The sequence below is a fragment of the Eretmochelys imbricata genome, chromosome 2 (assembly GCF_965152235.1).
Source record: "Eretmochelys imbricata isolate rEreImb1 chromosome 2, rEreImb1.hap1, whole genome shotgun sequence".
In the NCBI taxonomy this organism is placed as follows: Eukaryota; Metazoa; Chordata; order Testudines; family Cheloniidae; genus Eretmochelys; species Eretmochelys imbricata.
In genome coordinates this window covers 196,817,356-196,836,577 of record NC_135573.1, presented here as the reverse complement: position 1 = coordinate 196,836,577, position 19,222 = coordinate 196,817,356, and the positions used below count along the sequence as shown (strand labels likewise).

At 39.7% G+C, this 19,222-nt stretch overlaps 1 protein-coding gene across 1 annotated transcript in view; it reads left to right on the top strand.

Moving 5' to 3' along the window:
• Window positions 1-19,222, top strand: part of CMC1 (C-X9-C motif containing 1) — a 62,549-nt gene that overhangs the window by 5,735 nt on the left and 37,592 nt on the right. Inside the window, exon 2 of the mRNA XM_077811248.1 lies at window positions 9,601-9,693. Within this exon, the coding sequence (XP_077667374.1) occupies window positions 9,601-9,693 (93 nt within the window). The remainder of the gene's footprint in view (window positions 1-9,600; window positions 9,694-19,222) is intronic.

The window sequence follows — 19,222 nt, the reverse complement described above, 5'->3', positions numbered from 1 at the left end:
GCTTCAGCTCTGGCAGTTCTCTACTCTCTGGATCATAAAGTTGTCTTCTTAGGATCTTCTTTGAAGTATGCTTGGCTGTGTTTGTTATTAAGCAGATACCTGGGTATTTGAAACCCCCATAATTAACAAAAATATGGCACTTTGCCTTGTCTGCCTTTCTATTTCTTTCCAAGTGTTATAGTGTTGCTGAAACTGATTTCTGACTTACTGCAGTGTAGCCATTGTGGATTACTAGCAAACATGCTTGTCAGTATTCTTATAATCCAGTACTGCCATATTGCAAGAACACATGAGCCCCAAAGCAAAATGTAAGATAACAAATTCAGCCAGTGAAAAAGGTGAAAATTGACTTCGAGGTGATGATAGAATGGTGAGAAGTTAGAGCTTCAGAAATTTTCCCTGGTGTTGTCATCCTTGTACTCTATCTTAATTTGAATTGATGTGAATATAGGATAGAGAAATCTCAAAATCTGTAACTTTTTAAATACAAAGATATATACTACCATCGGTTTTAAGAAAAACCTAAATATACAGCTGTAAAGAGCAACTGCAGACTGTTTAAAATGGTTGTTTAATTAGGATTTCAGGGTTTTCATGTCAAATTTACTGTTCGTTTTGATGATTTTATTACCTAAAAAATATAAAAACAAAATTTCATGAGTAAAGAGCAAGCTACTTAGGAGCCAAATCCTGCAAACATTTATACACAAGTGAGCCCTATGAACTCCATAGGATTACTCATGTGCCTAAAGTTGCTCACTTAGTAAATGTCTGCAGAATCAGATCCTAAGATCCCAGTTCTGCAATGAGCTCTTCACAGGTAGACCTCGGGACTCAATGGAGCCCCACCACTTTCAGTGGGACTGTGGGTAGAGTTCACTGCAGAATTGGAGTCAAAGGCCCCAGCCTTGCAACCGATAGCACATGGGAGGACCTTTGCACCCATGTGGATCCCTTCTGACTTCAGTGTGCCTCTCTGTAGGTACAGGCTGTAGGATTGTGGCCTCGGTGTGTCAACTGTATATTCAACTAATGTTCAAACTTAAATGATTTTTAATGATTATCTGTTGTAGGGGTGAAAAAATCCTAACATTAGAAATGTCATCTTCATATTCCGTATCTTTAAGAATCTGTGTAATCTGTTCAACATTATTCATTTAAAAAATCTACTGTACCCCATTTTTCACAATACTAATTACTATCAGTAGCAGAGATTTTTTTAATGCAACAATTTACATGTTTTAAAACCATAACTAATATTCGTGTGTGTGTATATATATATACACACACATAATCATATGAAAATTATACATTCATAACACCATCGTGCAGTTCCCCTCTCCGCAGAGTTTTAAAACAATTAAACATGGTAAATTTTCCAGCAGAAAATCTGACACACACATTGGTAATTTTAAGACTATAGGCATAAAATAGTAAACAGGAGATTAGAATTTTGGAGGAACGCATTATTTCCCTGGAGGGATAGCAAGGACATACTCATCCTTGTACATTCAAAAACATTGTAATGAGAATATTAAAAGAAATCTGAGTTCTTTGATAGCTTTAAAATCCCCTCCCCCCAAATTTAAATATGTTGTTAATGCAGATTGTGTTCTAATAAAAATAGAATAGGAAGGAAGTACCCACTAGTATGTCTGTATTTAACATTGTACTATCACTTTTATCTATAAACCATGTATTAAAAGATTTATAACTAGAACATCGTAACAGTGGTTAAAAAAACAACAAACAAAGCTCAAACTTAATATTGAGTCTTATGATTCAGGAATTATTTTGATTGAGTCAGTTTTCAAATTATGCAAAAGCAAAAATTTATCTAAAAAGCTTGTGTAACTCAGCTAAAAATGGAACAATTTTAACTTAAAGTAATTACTGTATTTCATAATAATTTTAAATGCTGTATATACTATGTATTCTTATATATAAAATATCTCTCTCGCGTGCACACACACTTGTGTCAATTAAGGGAAATGGAGTGGGAGGAAGAGGAAGGCAAGCCCTTCCTCCCAGCTTTATAATCTAGAGTTTAAAATGTGATGCATCTTTTTGTGGGGAATTTGTCCATTTTTGTTTATAATCTACAAGTAATCAGGAAAATGAATCTTATTTCTTTTAATGCAGGTGTTTTTAAAGTCTGTCACTTTTTAATTAACCTGTTTAGCTTGCTTTGATCCTTGGATGGCTGCAAGAATTGGATGAAATGCAGCTTGTCCTCCGGAAAACTAACTACTGGCAGATATACATCTTGGATTCCAGCTGATAGGAAGCAGGGAATGGAAAGGTGTGGAAACAGTGTCACTTACCTTTGTGTTACAGTATTGCCAAGCCCAGGCATTCAGCAATCCTGACCCAGGTCCCAAAAAATAATGAAATTGACATAACAGATTTTTAAAACAAATAATGGTGGGTTTCTTTATTATCCTTATTGCTTTTTGAACATTTTAGGGTTCATGTTATTAAGCTTTTCTCTGCAACCCCAAATATTAGAAACTTATTTATTTTTAAAAAATGAGAGAGCTGAAATTTGCACGTCATCAAATGGGTCCAGGAACTGGGGCTTCAAGAAAAGCCTCAAATATTATGACTCATGATAAAATTATGACAGTTGACAACACTGGCCTTCTCTTTCCTCATTCCTCTTACCATGATACAAAGTCATCTAAAATATTCAAAACACCTCTCTGGTCCTCTTGTTTCCTCCTAGAGATTAATTGACTTTGTTTTCTCCATTCTGTTTGTCTTTGTCAGCCATTTTTGGCTGATGCTGTGAACTCCAAGTTTTACTGTGAGTGAGAGAGAGAAATCAGTATTGTTAAAATTTCCCCCTCTCTTCCTTCTTCCCCCCCACCCACACTTTTACTCTTTGATACTCTAATAATTAAGACCGTATAAATACTTGCATAAACGGATCAATATTTTCCTCTCATTTGTCCTTTATAGGAGCAAAGGAAAGAAAGATGTGAGGTTACTTAAACAGCAGCTTATGAAGCCAGTTTTAACTAAGCAGGAAGAAGACAACAATTAATAGGGTGTATTTTCAATAACACACCTTATCTTCCACCCCCAAAACCCTGCCAGCTGGAGGTTGCTAAGAAAGGCAGCAGTAGGTTCGGAAGCCACCAGCAAGGTCCACGAACCACACCGTGGTGAGTTGCTCCGATGCAACCCCCAGCAGCCATGAAATGGAGGAGGGTACTGTTGTTTATCAGGATGCTGTTCTTGTAGGGTCTTCACTGTCATAACAGCCTTTGGCTAGTAGTAGTTGTCTAATAAATGTGACAGTCCCCTCTATATTAGCTGCTAGAAGCAAAAAGAAACTTTTTTTTGGTCTCTTCTTCCCCTCTCAAGAGCCTCCTGACTATTGCAAAGGTCCCCTCTACAGTATTCTTTCCTACATAGCTTCCTGGCTTCTGTGAGGAGGAAGGACGGGGGATGTTACCAGTACTCCGTGTTTTGTGAATTCCTTGTGGTTTCTATTCTTTTCTAGAATTTAGTCCTCATACTCTGGTTTTTGTTGCTGTATCTATTTCCTGGATTTTCCCCCCTCCCCCCCCCCCCATAAAAATAATGAAAACCGTTAAACCAAATGGCTATGGCTCTTTGCCATCCAAGGCAATAAATAGTTTTTGCAGCTGAAGCTTTTAATCAACCACAGAAGATTATTACAAATGTTGTCTTGTGCATATGACAAGAGAACTGTTTCAAGCAATGAGATTTGACAAAACCGACAGCTTTTCTTTTGTGAAGAAAGTTATATGCCTGCTTAGGTGTTTTGCTGAATAAAGGTTTCAGAGTAGCAGCCGTGTTAGTCTATATTCGCAAAAAGAAAAGGAGTACTAGTGGCACCTTAGAGACTAACCAATTTATTTGAGCATAAGCTTTCGATGAAGTGAGCTGTAGCTCATGAAAGTTTATGGTCAATAAATTGGTTAGTCTCTAAGGTGCTACTAGTAATCCTTTTCTTTTTGCTGAATAAAGTTAGTCCCTGATTCAGCAATACATCTGCTTTCTCCCCCTTGGATCCCTTCCTTTAATTCCTTATATTGTATTCTCTTCCAGGCTAGGCGACAGTTTTTATGTCTCCTTTCTCCTCTCTACACATTCACTTTTTTTTTATCTCCATTCTTTTGTTTACCTCTCTACTTTTATGCCCTTGCTCTCTCCTCTCTCTTTCTCTTACCATCTCTCTAGGTGAAGTAGTAGTACTTGCAAAAAGAAAAGGAGTACTTGTGGCACCTTAGAGACTAACCAACTAACTGTAGCTCACGAAAGCTTATGCTCAAATAAATTCGTTAGTCTCTAAGGTGCCACAAGTACTCCTTTTCTTTTTGCAAATACAGACTAACACGGCTGTTACTCTGAAACCTAGTAGTACTTGGTTACTCTGTTGAAAGAAGCCAATAGCTCCTGCCACAGTTTTCCTCAGGTGAAGGAGCCAGCTGTGCCACTCACCCTGTTTTTGAAGCTCTGGTATTAGTTTTCTTAATTTGTGAGTACATATGACAGGTTTCAGAGTAATAGCCGTGTTAGTCTGTATTCGCAAAAAGAAAAGGAGTACTTGTGGCACCTTAGAGACTAACCAGTTTATTTGAGCATGAGCTTTCGTGAGCTACGAAGTGAGCTGTAGCTCACGAAAGCTCATGCTCAAATAAACTGGTTAGTCTCTAAGGTGCCACAAGTACTCCTTTTCTTTTTGTGAGTACATATGGTTAGCTTGCTGCAGTTTGTTTCATCTACGCTATTGTGGGATTTCCCATGTCCCTTTGCAAAGGAAACCTGTAACGTAAAACAATAATATGTTGTCATAACATAGTTACGAACGGACTGTTCTGTAATGAACTTCTTAGAATAAAATGTGATGTCTGACTCGCTGAACAGTGAACTTGCAGATTAGTGAGTTTTCTTTGGGAAGGTGTAATACTGTTGGCAAATGGCAAAAAAAATGGGGACTTGACAGCATGGGTTGTGACTCTACCTTCAGGTATCCCCTTATGAAGTCCTGCATTTCATACATGGCAGCAGTTGTTACTGACTTTCATTGGCTGGATGTTAATTGTCTTCTGAGTAAACAAGGCTTAGAGAGTAGCTACAGTGTGGGGGAAGAGGTGAAAGGAGTGGAAATGAAGTGATCTCAGAGAACATAACCTTTTTGATGGTAAAGCTCACTGTAGTTACTGCGGGCTATTCTGTGTGGTAGATTGTGATCTTGGTCTTTCTTTTTATTGTATTTGTCAGACTTGAAGTGGAAAAGCTATTTACATTATATATCAAGTGAATATTTTTTCTAAGCATTGTTCAACTGATTTTTATTGTTCTTAACTGCTATCTTACTTGATACTGAAGTGGTAAGTATTGTCTTTTGGTCACTAACCTCTCTAGAAGTGCATACTGCATCACACATTGGGGCAGATCCTCAACTGGTGTAAATTATCATAGTTGATTTAGGACACCTTATACCAGCTCAGGATCTGCCCCAGTAGGTTTACTGTGTTGGAGGGTGTACTATATAATGGGGTAGAACTGGAGACAGAGGTCTGTGTTGTATGTCTAGCTCTGCCACTGACTCGCTGTATGACATTCGTAAAGTTATTGAATGCCTGGTTTGAAGACCCTGCTGGGGCTTAGGAATGAGAGAGGCAGCGGTGTGCATGCCCACTGTCGGAAACACAGGCAGCTAGGGGACTTTTAACAGTGGAAATTTTGACACCTCAGGACTTTAGGCACCTCCATGGTTAGGTGGCAGATGAGTGGAGTTTTGAGGATCTCAGTGTTGGATTTAGGTGCCTAATTACCACTTTAGGCATATAGGTCCTTTTGCAGATATAGCCCTGTCCATTTATCGCAGTTGGGTAACCTTAAAATTCCAATACAGAGTGACAAGGGATACAGCTGGGGAGATGTGCAAAATTTTGACTCTGTCAATTTGTTGATCACTGTTGTCACAACTTTCATTGCCGTTCAAAGAAAACTATTTCATTTTCTAATAGAACAAAGAGCCAACTATTACGGCATAATGTGAATAAGATTGGAGTAACGTGAATGAATTATGATTTTGAGTAAAAACAGTTTTTCAAGTGTAATTGTTATGACAATCTTTTCTCTTAAACCCTGTTACAAAATATTAATTAGGTGTGTTGTCTCAGATACTTTAAACTGCCACCTTTTCTACCTTTATACTCTAACTTAGGCCATCCTTGGTATACACTCAATTTGAGCACCAAAACTAAATTGGTTTAGGTAAATGAGTGCAACCTCTTGGTGCAGACACTCTCTAATTTTGGATTAAGATCCTCCAGATCTAGGGCTATGTCTATACTACCGCGATAAGTTGACCTATGCTACGCAACTCCAGCTACGTGAATAACGTAGCTGGAGTTGATGTACCTTAGGTCGAGTTACTACAGGGCGTTGACAGGAGAAACTCTCCCATCGACTTACCTTACTCTTCTCGGGGGTAGAGTACAGGGGTTGACTGGAGAGCTATCTGCTGTCGATTTGGCGGATCTTCACTCGACCCGCTAAATCGAACGCCTGTGGATTGATCTTAGAACATCGATCCCGGCTGTAGTGTAGATGTAGTGTGGGGGCCTGCCTGGTCTACAGATTTACTTAAATGGGTGCTCAAATTGTGTGTAGATTAGGCTTTTGTTGGAGAGAGCACAGACAAGTGATTTAACTTTCTTTGTGCAATATGTCCATGGAACTTAAAAATATGGAAACTGCAGTTTAACATCAGGTTGACTTTGAAATTGATGACACCAAGAGAATAAGTTATGTAATCGAGACGAGCCAAACCCTAACAGAATGAAGGACTGTTATGTAGGGATCATGTCCTAAAAAGGAGGGCGAATAACACTAACATATCCATCATTAGTTGGTACATTTCATAGTCATTTAATATAAAGCAGCTATGTTTATTGGTTTGTCCTATGTCTTTGGCTTAATAACTCAAGCCTGTGTGTGTGTGTTTTACTGTAGTGCTATTTAAAGGTTGAATCTATAGATTTTTATTGATTCTTTGAACTCATGTGGTAACGATTTTAGGATTTTCCTTTTCCTCTTTTCATTCATTTGCAGCATACACTACATAACTGTGGTCACTGTATTAAAGTTATAGAGTTTGAATGTAGTATGTAACAAGAAAATTTAACAATTAATTTGATTGCTGGCAGTTCAAAATATTACATGAAGCAAAGCCAGGTAACATAAGTGGCCCTTAGTGGTCATTATCTCCTCCATGTTTGCTGCTGTGTTGAATTTCATTTGTGGAATCCTAATTAGACCATTTAGCTTTCCTATGGCCTATAGAAAAAAAGGAGTTTGGGTTTTTTTTAAAGGGCGGGACAGGGAGAGAGAGAAAAGACTTAGAAAGCCGGTAGGGAATACTTGTTCTCCTAGCGTGAAATCTTGGAGCTATTGAAGTCTATAGAAGGTTTCCCATAATGCTTCAAGTTACATATTTTACTCAGATTTGAGACACTGGGCCTTGATTCACCATTGCTTTGCATTTATATAGCTATTTACAAGTTGTTATCAAATCAGAGTTAGTACCATTCTCAGCACTAACTGACTTGGTCATATTTTTTGCAAAAGATGCTGAAAAGAGCTATGCTGATTCATGTACATTTTATCCAGCAGCCAAATGTTACATTGATAGATTTTGATTGGTTGAGCCTTGTCTACACATGAAAGTTAATTGGAATAATATGACATGAATTAATAATGAATAGTTAATTTACAATTAATTCCATGAGTGGATGCTCCTATTACAGAATAAGAGTGCCTTACATTGAATTAGCTTAGTCCACTTCCAAAGATCAGCAATAGCTATTCCAGAATAACTTCTCATGTAGACAAGACCAGTATGATTTCTCATGGTATGTGAATATCACTTTTGTACTGAGTAACATTATAAATGGGCTCTATAAAGAATAATAATGCTGGTATACGAAACAAAGTTAAAATTGAGAATATTGATTTAACTAAAATATTAGCTGTAATGGTGATCTTTGTCATGAAAACTAGAACATAGACTCGAATCTAAATGATAAGGGTTTTTCACTCCTCTTTTCACCTTTGTAGAAGGTTGTTTTGGGGTTTGTTTTAATGCCTGCCCTAGAACTCCAAGGTAAGAGTGCTTTGTGAGCAAAAGGATAACTGTCTTTATCTTTTGATTCTGTATATTGCTATATTATAATCCTCTGTTTTATTGCCAGATTCCCACAGTAATATCACAGATTCAGTACTCTGTAACCTCATGGAGTTGCTCCAGCAACGTGCTCTGGTGGGCTGTGGCTGGGCGGTGCAGCCGCAGCCTGCCAGCCCCGGACGTGCAGCTACTTCGGAGACTCGGGAGAGAGCAGCGTGGCCAGAAGCAGAGAGACTCTGGCCCCACCTCTTCCCTTCTGGCTCTGCTGGCAGTGCTGCCTCTCCTTGCCCTCTCTGTTGGGCAGAGGGTCTGTGTCCTGCCTCTCCCACTCTATACCCTTTCATAAGCCGACCCCCTTCTCTGATGTGTTCCTTTTTTACTAAAAAATTTGGCTTATGAACGAGTATATATGGTGTATATATTCTAAATCAGATACTCACTTGGCGTATGAGCAGATCTGGGAAGTATAACAGTGTAATGTGAGTTTTACGGTTCTGGTGTTCTGAAAAATAAGCTATGCAGATTGAGAAGTGTGCATTGAAGGAAACAGACTAGGATGGTCTGTAGAACCATGGTGGACAGTAGGCTTTTCTTGACAAATCTCTTTCAGTTAAAGTCACTCAAAGATTGAAGAATGTATCTCTGCTTGTTAGATGAATCCTAATGTCTTTTTTTCAATTTGGGGATGAAAAGGAGTATAGTATTACTAAATGATGTGTGTTGAATTAATAATGGTCCGAAATGCTATTTTTACTGGGAGATCTGAATTCCATCATCAAAGAGATCAAAATAAGAACTGGGACGGTATTTTAAACATTGAGTTCTGGTCATTCATATTTATTCCTATTGATTTAAATTAATCCAGAAAAGGAGATTTTAGGTTAAGCAGTCTGTTTAGAAAACTAACATCATTAGAAGAGTAAACATAGTAAACTAAAACACAGTTTAAAGTTGTACTTGAGTGTGTGTTACATTTCTCCACTCTCAATGAACCTGAGTGAAAAATACAGAATATGCATAATGATGAAATGTGGAAGTAGAAGTAGAAAATAATGTTCTGTTTCAATTTACTATTTTTTTTTTTCAACTACTGTGCAGTTTATATCCAGACCATATTGACAAGCTAGCTAATAAGAAACAGACGCCAGCCTTACCAGCAGTTGTTTCTGGTTCCTTATGCACAGTGAATAATACCAAAACAAAAAGTCAGATAATATTTATATTTGTATCTGATATAACTGTGCATCTTTTGTGATAATCACATGTGCTTGCCTCTTGATTTTAATATCTTCATGTTCTTCTCCTACCTCACTATTCTTTTGATTGTTTGTGCCAGATTTAGTGTGTCATCTATAAAGAGTGTTACGTTGTTTCCGCAAGTTGAAATATGGCTTTCCTTGAAACATAGCAATGTTTTTGCTCTCTTGCAGAGGAACCTGAGCTGAGACATGTAGAAAAAGATGTGTTAATTCCAAAAATGATGAGAGAGAAGGCCAGAGAACTATGTTCAGATAAAGTGCAAGGTAAGACCGAAATATTTATCGGAAGACCTGAATTTAATCCTTCACCTCAGTCAAATAGTCAGTGAATTATTATGTATGATTTGCTTCTCATCCATTTGCTTAGAGGCCAGTATTGTAGCTTACAAAATGTCAGACTGGCTTTAGTTGATTTACAATGTAAACTCTTTACCAATGTAATGTTGTAACAAGGCACTTGGATAGAAGCTAAGTTAGGCTGAGGGAAATCTTTCAAAGTCTTTGTCTGGAGGGTGTGATGGAAGAGGAAAACAGCAGCAATAACTTCCCCAAAACAATCTCTTCAGTGTTCCTTTAGTGAAAGTGGAATTCCCACGTGTAATCAGTTTACAAGGGGGCTTCCTGACTGTAATATTACATACCTCTGTTTAAAAGAATGTTTCTTGCAGATGTTCTCTACTTTCCATGTGCCTTGGAAAAATTAAGTTTTGGCAGACATGAGAGAGATTTTCTCATGCTAACAGTTGGATTTATTTTTCTATGACAAATGTTTTTGGGTGGTAACATTGGCTAATAGTTATAAAGCAAATTTTTCTAATTACTTCTTTTGCTAAATATTTTGGAGTTGATTAATTTTCTCTTCAAGGAATTGTAAGGCTATAGAGTGGGACACAGTCAACAAGTCTGTCCAAATTTAATCGGGATATATCCCAATGGTAGACGAGGAGTATAAGTAGTAGTAAAGAATCAGGAAGCCTGAGCTTGGAATGCTTTTGTGAAGTGTCTGAATGATAGCCTAGTTTACCTCCAGCTAAGTAGAGAAAGTCACAAGAGCAAGCAGATCTTCAGTGAGAAAAGACTTACTTTATGGGCTGGGTGGATTTGATTTAAATCACTAGTTAGGAAGACTCAATTTAATCATGGATTTCTACATAAAAGTGCATTCTTATTGGTTGTTATAACCTTCAGTACATACTCTTCACAACTCAGAGATAGATGTAGGTTTCATTTTTAGAAGGTATACACTACACATTTTTAAAGTGATTTATTTTGAAAACTTTTCAGATTAGTTTTACAGCTATATCAGAAAATGAATGGTTATTTCATTTACCAATGATAAATTACGAAGTCATTGGGAGGGGAACTATCTCCAGTTCAACAGGTTAATCGTTAATATTTGGAGGATTTTCTTGCCATGCTGTATTAGGAGGATAACATCACCAGACAGACATTTAAATTGTTGTTTCAGAGTACCAGCCGTGTTAGTTTGTATTCGCAAAAAGAAAAGGAGTACTTGTGGCACCTTAGAGACTAACCAATTTATTTGAGCATAAGCTTTCATAAGCTACAGCTCACTTCATCGAATGCATTCAGTGGAAAATACAGTGGGGAGATTTATATACACAGAGAACATGAAACAATGGGTGTTACCAGACACACTGTAAGGAGAGTGATCGCTTAAGATGAACTAATACCAGCAGGAGAGCGGGGAGGGAACCTTTTGTAGTGATGATCAAGGTGGGCCATTTCCAGCACTTGACAAGAATGTCTGAGGAACAGTGGGGGGGAATAAACGTGGGGAAATAGTTTAACTTTGTGTAATGACCCATCCATTCCCAGTCTCCATTCAAGCCTAAGTTAATTGTATCCAGTTTGCAAATTAATTCCAATTCAGCAGTTTCTCGTTGGAGTCTGTTTTTGTAGTTTTTTTGTTTGAAGAATTGCAACTTTTAGGTCTGTAATCGAGTGACCAGAGAGTTTGAAGTGTTCTCCGACTGGTTTATGAATGTTATAATTCTTAACATCTGATTTGTGTCCATTTATTCTTTTACGTAGAGACTGTCCAGTTTGACCAATGTACATGGCAGAGGGGCATTGCTGGCACATGATGGCATATATCACATTGGTGGATGTGCAGGTGAACGAGCTTCTGATGGTGTGGCTGATGTGATTAGGTCCTATGATGGTGTCCCATGAATAGATATGTGGACACAGTTGGCAACAGGCTTTGTTGCAAGGATAGCTTCCTGGGTTAGAGGTTCTGTTGTGTGGTGTGTGGTTGCTGGTGAGTATTTGTTTCAGGTTGGGGGGCTGTCTGTAAGCAAGGACTGTCCTGTCTCCCAAGATCTGTGAGAGTGATGGGTCATCCTTCAGGATAGGTTGTAGATCCTTGATGATGCGTTGGAGAGGATTTAGTTGGGGGGCTGAAGATGATGGCTAGTGGCGTTCTGTTGTTTTCTTTGTTGGTCCTGTCCTGTAGTTGGTGAGTTCTGGGTACTCTTCTGGCTCTGTCAATCTGTTCTTCACTTCAGCAGGTGGGTATTGTAGTTGTAAGAATGCTTGATAGAGATCTTGTAGGTGTTTGTCTCCGTCTGAGGAGTTGGAGCAAATGCGGTTATATTATAGAGCTTGGCTGTAGACAATGGATTGTGTGGTGTGATCTGGGTGAAAGGTGGAGGCATGTAGGTAAGTATAGCGGTTAGTAGGTTTCCGGTATAGGGTGCTGTTTATGTGACCATCGCTTATTAGTACCATAGTGTCCAGGAAGTGGATCTCTTGTGTGGACTGGTCCAGGCTGAGGTTGATGGTGGGATGGAAATTGTTGGAAATCATGGTGGAATTCCTCAAGGGCTTCTTTTCCATGAGTCCAGATGATGAAGATGTCATCAATGTAGCGCAAGTAGAGTATGGGCATTAGGGGACGAGAGCTGAGGAAGCGTTGTTCTAAGTCAGCCATAAAAATGTTGGCATACTGTGGGGCCATGCGGGTACCATAGCAGTGCCGCTGATTTGAAGGTATACATTGTCCCCAAATTTGAAATAGTTATGGGCGAGGACAAAGTCCAGCCACCAGGTTTGCCGTGACATTATCGGGGATACTGTTTCTGATGGCTTGTAGTCTATCTTTGTGTGGAATGTTGGTGAAGACGGCTTCTACATCCATAGTGGCCAGGATGGTGTTTTCAGGAAGATCACCGATGCATTGTAGTTTCCTCAGGAAGTAAGTGGTGTCTCGAAGATAGCTGGGAGCGGCCTGAGGAGGGAGTCTACGTAGCCAGACAATCCTGCTGTCAGGGTGCCAATGCCTGAAATGATGGGGCGTCCAGGATTTCCAGGTTTATGGATCTTGGGTAGCAGATAGAATACACCAGGTCGGGGTTCCAGGGGTGTGTCTGTGCGGATTTGTTCTTGTGCTTTTTCAGGGAGTTTCTTGAGCAAATGCTGTAGTTTCTTTTGGTGACTCTCAGTGAGATCAGAGGGTAATGGCTTGTAGAAAGTGGTGTTGGAGAGCTGCCTAGCAGCCTCTTGTTCGTATTCCGACCTATTCATGATGACAACAGCACCTCCTCTGTCAGCTTTTTTGATTAGGATATCAGAGTTGTTTCTGAGGCTGTGGATGGCATTGTGTTCTGCACGGCTGAGGTTATGGGGCAAGTGATGCTGCTTTTCCACAATTTCAGCCCGTGCACGTCGGCGGAAGCACTCTATGTAGAAGTCCAGTCTGTTGTGTCGACCTTCAGGAGGAGTCCACCTGGAATCCTTCTTTTTGTAGTGTTGGTAGGAAGGTCTCTGTGGATTGGTATGTTGTTCAGAGGTGTGTTGGAAATATTCCTTGAGTTGGAGACGTCGAAAATAGGATTCTAGGTCACCACAATGTTATGTATTCTGGATTTTTTTCTTCAACAGCAAACATATAATATTTTAACAAAACAAGCATATGAATTTTTGAATGTAGTTAAACATTCAAGTTTTTTAAAATAGGTTTGTTTCTGTTAAAATTGTAGCTAAAATAGTTAAATTAAATTTTTTTTTTTAAATTAAATCGACTGTGTCAGCCAGGTCAACATGAGAAATTTAGAATATTGGGTTCTGTAGCTAACTCAGTCGTCTTCACCTTCATTTTCCTGTTTGTTCATAATCTGGAAAAGAAAAACAAGCTTTCCTGCTTTTTCAGGTCCCAAACGATTTCTCAGTTCGGAATGAATTCGTCTAAAGGAAGAAAATATTCTTTCTATACCAGCAGAAGAAGCTACTGCTGCTAAAAGTCTCTGAATCCAAGTGCTTAAGTGACTTCCACCAGTTCACTGGTATGGCTTTCTTTAAAACATCATCAACAGACATATATTTCTGGAATGGTTCTTATTCCCAAACTGGGTCTCTTTTACAGCCTGCTGCCATTATAGGTTTTCCCTTCTACTGAGAGAATGGTATGGTAAATCTCAAAATCAATGAAGGCTACACTCAGAAAGACCTCAAGGCTTCTGGAATATGCTGCTCAAACAATTTCACTTTTGTTTCTACTGCCTGTCCCTCCCTTCTCAATTTATGTCCAGACTTCTCCTTGTCCAGATATATTCCACCCCCAACCATCTTCTATTCATTGAACTTTTGAAACTTTGTTCTTTTAGAGAGAGGTAAGGGATTGACTCTGTACACAAATTTGCAGAGGGACAATAGGGTTGAGGTCTGTTATTTCTCACCTCTCTATATTTATTTATTTATTTAAAAACATTTTTGCTGTTAACAAGCATGTTATCTCTGGAGACACAAATCCACAGTTTGAGAACTGCAAAACTAAGCATCTGATGGTGATCTGATCTCTTCTAGACTGAGCACTGAGTCCCATTGCATAGATAGAAAGATGAACCTAAATAATCTATACAGAAGCCCCTGGAGCAGGTCCTCAAAGAATCAATCTTGAAGTACTTGCATGAGAGGAAAGTGATCAGGAACAGCCAGCATGGATTCACCAAGGGAAGGTCATGCCTGACTAATCTAATCGCCTTTTATCATGAGATTACTGGTTCTGTGGATGAAGGGAAAGCAGTGGATGTATTGTTTCTTGACTTTAGCAAAGCTTTTGACACGGTCTCCCACAGTATTCTTGTCAGCAAGTTAAGGAAGTATGGGCTGGATGAATGCACTATAGGGTGGGTAGAAAGCTGGCTAGATTGTCGGGCTCAACGGGTAGTGATCAATGGCTCCATGTCTAGTTGGCAGCTGGTGTCAAGTGGAGTGCCCCAGGGGTCGGTCCTGGGGCCGGTTTTGTTCAATATCTTCATAAATGATCTGGAGGATGGTGTGGATTGCACTCTCAGCAAATTTGCGGACGATACTAAACTGGGAGGAGTGGTAGATACGCTGGAGGGGAGGCATAGGATACAGAAGGACCTAGACAAATTGGAGGATTGGGCCAAAAGAAATCTGATGAGGTTCAATAAGGATAAGTGCAGGGTCCTGCACTTAGGACGGAAGAATCCAATGCACCGCTACAGACTAGGGACCGAATGGCTAGGCAGCAGTTCTGCGGAAAAGGACCTAGGGGTGACAGTGGACGAGAAGCTGGATATGAGTCAGCAGTGTGCCCTTGTTGCCAAGAAGGCCAATGGCATTTTGGGATGTATACGTAGGGGCATAGCGAGCAGATCGAGGGACGTGATCGTCCCCCTCTATTCGACATTGGTGAGGCCTCATCTGGAGTACTGTGTCCAGTTTTGGGCCCCACACTACAAGAAGGATGTGGATAAATTGGAGAGAGTCCAGCGAAGGGCAACAAAAATGATTAGGGGTCTAGAACACATGACTTATGAGGAGAGGCTGAGGGAGCTGGGATTGTTTAGCCTGCAGAAGAGAAGAATGAGGGGGGATTTGATAGCTGCTTTCAACTACCTGAAAGGGGGTTCCAAAGAGGATGGCTCTAAACTGTTCTCAATGGTAGCAGATGACAGAACGAGGAGTAATGGCCTCAAGTTGCAGTGGGGGAGGTTTAGATTGGATATTAGGAAAAACTTTTTCACTAAGAGGGTGGTGAAACACTGGAATGCGTTGCCTAGGGAGGTGGTGGAATCTCCTTCCTTGGAAGTTTTTAAGGTCAGGCTTGACAAAGCCCTGGCTGGGATGATTTAACTGGGAATTGGTCCTGCTTCGAGCAGGGGGTTGGACTAGATGACCTTCAGGGGTCCCTTCCAACCCTGATATTCTATGATTCTATGATTCTATGAACCCCATAAGATTGGGTCCCTAATCCATGAACTATTGGAACTCATTTACAAATCTTTTCTTAAACATGACATGAATATATTGTCTCATACTATAGAATTAGAATTTATAATCCCTATTCCATGATGAGATATCTTTGAGCTATAACGTATCTTAAATAAAACTAAATAGCTTTTTTGTCAAAAAGCAGTTTATCAAAAAATCTGATTTTAAATAAAAAAAAAAATCATTGATTTTTATCCACCCTGTTTATGGGAACCTGTGAAGGGACACGTCCTCACCCTGGTATGAAGGAGGCTATCAAGCTCCTCTGGGCCTGCTCCATGCTAATGAGGCACACCTGCAAAGCTTGCTCAGCCTGGAGGGGAAGGAGCTTAAAACAGTGAAACTTACCACCAGAAGGGGCAGTGAACAGGAAGAAGGTTGCTCCGTCAGGAGTGCTGGCAACAGAGGGAGCCCAGTTGAGGAGGGGACAACCGTGAGACGCACTACTGCCGAAGTTGCCCTGACCGATGGCAATATGTGGCCCCAAGAAGAGGGGTAGAAGGTAAACCCCATGGAGGGGCAATCGACTATGCGAGGCTGAGCCCTTAAAACTGATTCTCTAGGGGCTGCCTGAGAGGCTGGTCCTTGTTCCAGCCAGATCTTCTCCCCTTGCAAAGGGAAGAGAAGAACAGGAGCCAAACCCTGGCTTGTGGGCGGTAGCCCGCAGAGAGATTCCGCAAAGGCTGCAAACTCAGGGGGAAAAGAGGGGATAAATGACAGACAGTGAGACCCGGGAGGGAGGGGGTCCAGGGACCCCCCCCCCCACAGAGCCTGAGCATAGCTCTGATACATAGTACATCTGGCATGAGTGAGAGAGAGAGAGAAAATGGATCTGAATAGAGAGCTCACTGTCTGTCATCAAGTTCTATAACAAGAAGGAATTGACTAGGAGGAGATCCAAAGAAGAATGCATTCTGCAAGGAGCCCTGGGGACCCATGAGTTAGAGAAAGGTTACACACAACTTATCCAACTATGCTGGTGGATAGCTTGATCTGATTAAGGGGAGAGAAGTAAACATTAGAATATAAGAAATGACTAGGGTAATGGAGATCTTAAAAAACCCAAAGCATGCACGGCCACTCTTTCTTGCATATCCTATATACTGAGAATGAACTCTGGGAACCTGCACTAGTGCTATAAATATATGGACATACCAGCAGAAATACAGTATTGCTTTAGGACATGGAGGATCATGGCAGAGGATATGTGGCCACTCTTGGAATAATAGCTTCTCTGGAGTCCAGTTGATCAAAATAACAGGACAATACTTTCTGAAGTGATGTCCCTTTCAAAGTAAAGAGATTCCTTTAATGGAGCATGGCAGTTGTGAACAAAACAGTTGAGGGAAGGAACTGGCACAGGTCTCTCACCTCTGTCAGTTTGGCCAAACCCCTAACTTGAGGAGCTACTCTGTATGTGTTTTGGAATTACAGGGAAAGTGGGAGGGATGCGCTAAGAAGTGCAAGAAGAACCCAAGTTCTGCGAACAAGAGAGGAACTGAGAGTATGTGCCAAAGGGAAATGGGATCATGTAATGGGTAGGTTCCGAATCTGCCAGGATTTATTCAGAGCCCCTGTAGTACATACAGCAGCTCCTTCTTTACTTTCTTGCCTTCATAAGTCATAAAACAAAAAGTTAGAAGAGGTGTATTTTCATACTCATCATTAAGCAAAACAAATTATCTATTTGAAATTAATATTTTATATGGGGGGCTAAGTTTAGTTGTTTTTAATACCATTGTGAAATTAATTCTTGGACAGAAGCATGTCTTGTTAGTGTATAAGGAGAGGTGCTAATCAGAGTAAACAGTACTCCTTGTAATAAAAAAGAAAGCATAAGCACAATTTCTGTCCAAATAGAATCATTAAGCACGCAAAAGTCCTCATGTATGTTTTAGAGAGACAAGGTGGGTGAGGTTGTATCTTTTATTGGACCAGCTTCTGTTGATGAGAGAGAGAAGCTTTCAAGCTTACACAGAGCTGTTCTTCATGTCTGGGAAACTTACTCAGAGTGTCACAGCTAATATATCTTGATCTGAATCACAGTTAAACAACCCCATGAAGGGGCATCAGTCAGGCATAATCTTGTTGGAGTTGCCATCTTTTGAGTGAGAGGAAAAAACAAGGTCCTGATTGCATCTGCTAGTTTAACAGCTTATTGTAAGAATAGTGGCATCTCACCTGGCCATGTTTCAATTTGGTTAACTACATTTGCCTATCTAAATGTCTCTCTCACCAACAGAAGTTGGTCCAATAAAAGATACTGCCTCACCTACCTTGTCTCTCTAATATCTTGGGACTGACAGCGCTACAACTACACTGCATATCTAAATTACTGGCATTTCAATTAGATGAGACTCTTCTAGCTTTCTCTTGAAGAGCTTGGCATTGCTGACACTATTTTGACTGCTCCGTCTCTCTCCAGAGCTGGATACATTTCAATGGTGGGTTAAAGTGATCCCTATATATAACTGAAAAGAATGTTTCTAGTGAAAGGTGCTGTATGAATTAATAAGTAATACTGTTGGAAGAACTATTTTGCAGCTAAGATGTTCTGACTGTCTGAAATATACATAGGTCCATACTTGAAACCTGTCACTAATGGTACACTCCAGTCACCAACATCCATCAGATAAAGTAGTTAAATCTATGGGTTTGTCATCACACTGAATAGAAATATATTGATAATGGAACATTATCTCACAAGTATTGTATCTTATTTTGAAAACAAATCCCTCTTCATACAAGTACCACTAGGGAAACTATTTTTATGTGATATTTTATTTCACTGACATTGCAAGCAATAGCATGTGACATGGTGTGAAATTATATAAGACCTGCCCACCTCTGCCTCAGTGCATTCTGGGTATCATACAGAAATCAGTGATTTCAGAAGACTCTTTATCTAATATGACTGCAGCTATTGCTTTTATAAAAAAATGGTTTTCTTAAGCAAAACACATTTTTCTTAAAAACTTAAAATGAAATTCAAAACAAACTTTAAAAGCTAATTCTACAACTTAAAATGTTTAAAATGTTTTTCAAAGTTTAATCACTACAGATTTCAGGAACCCATTAGCACCCAAAGTCTGTAAGTGATATTGGAAATGTTATATTTGCTTGTAGCAACTGAAATTGACAGGAGTTCTGACAACTTCAGCTGCCAATCCCAATAGTTCCTGGGACTTTGAAGCCTGCTTTTTGTCAGAACAGGGAACACCCATCAGTAATGGTGTTAAACTTTATAAATTTTAGTGGCTGCAGTCTGTGAAGTGCTATATACCATTTTCTCAAGATCACTTATGGCACAGTTAGGACTAGATTCTGCACTGTTATATTTACACCAGTGCAACAGAGAGCAGAATTAAGTCCTTAGGATCTTGGAGTTTGAAATTCTTTAACTTGGTGGCAGGGATGGACATAGAGAGTTCTAAAGACCAAAGTATTTGAATAGTTATAGGTGCAGGGTATGTATTATATATGCCTACATTTTGTGATTTTGGTGTCCATCTCGAGAAAACTTAAAGGG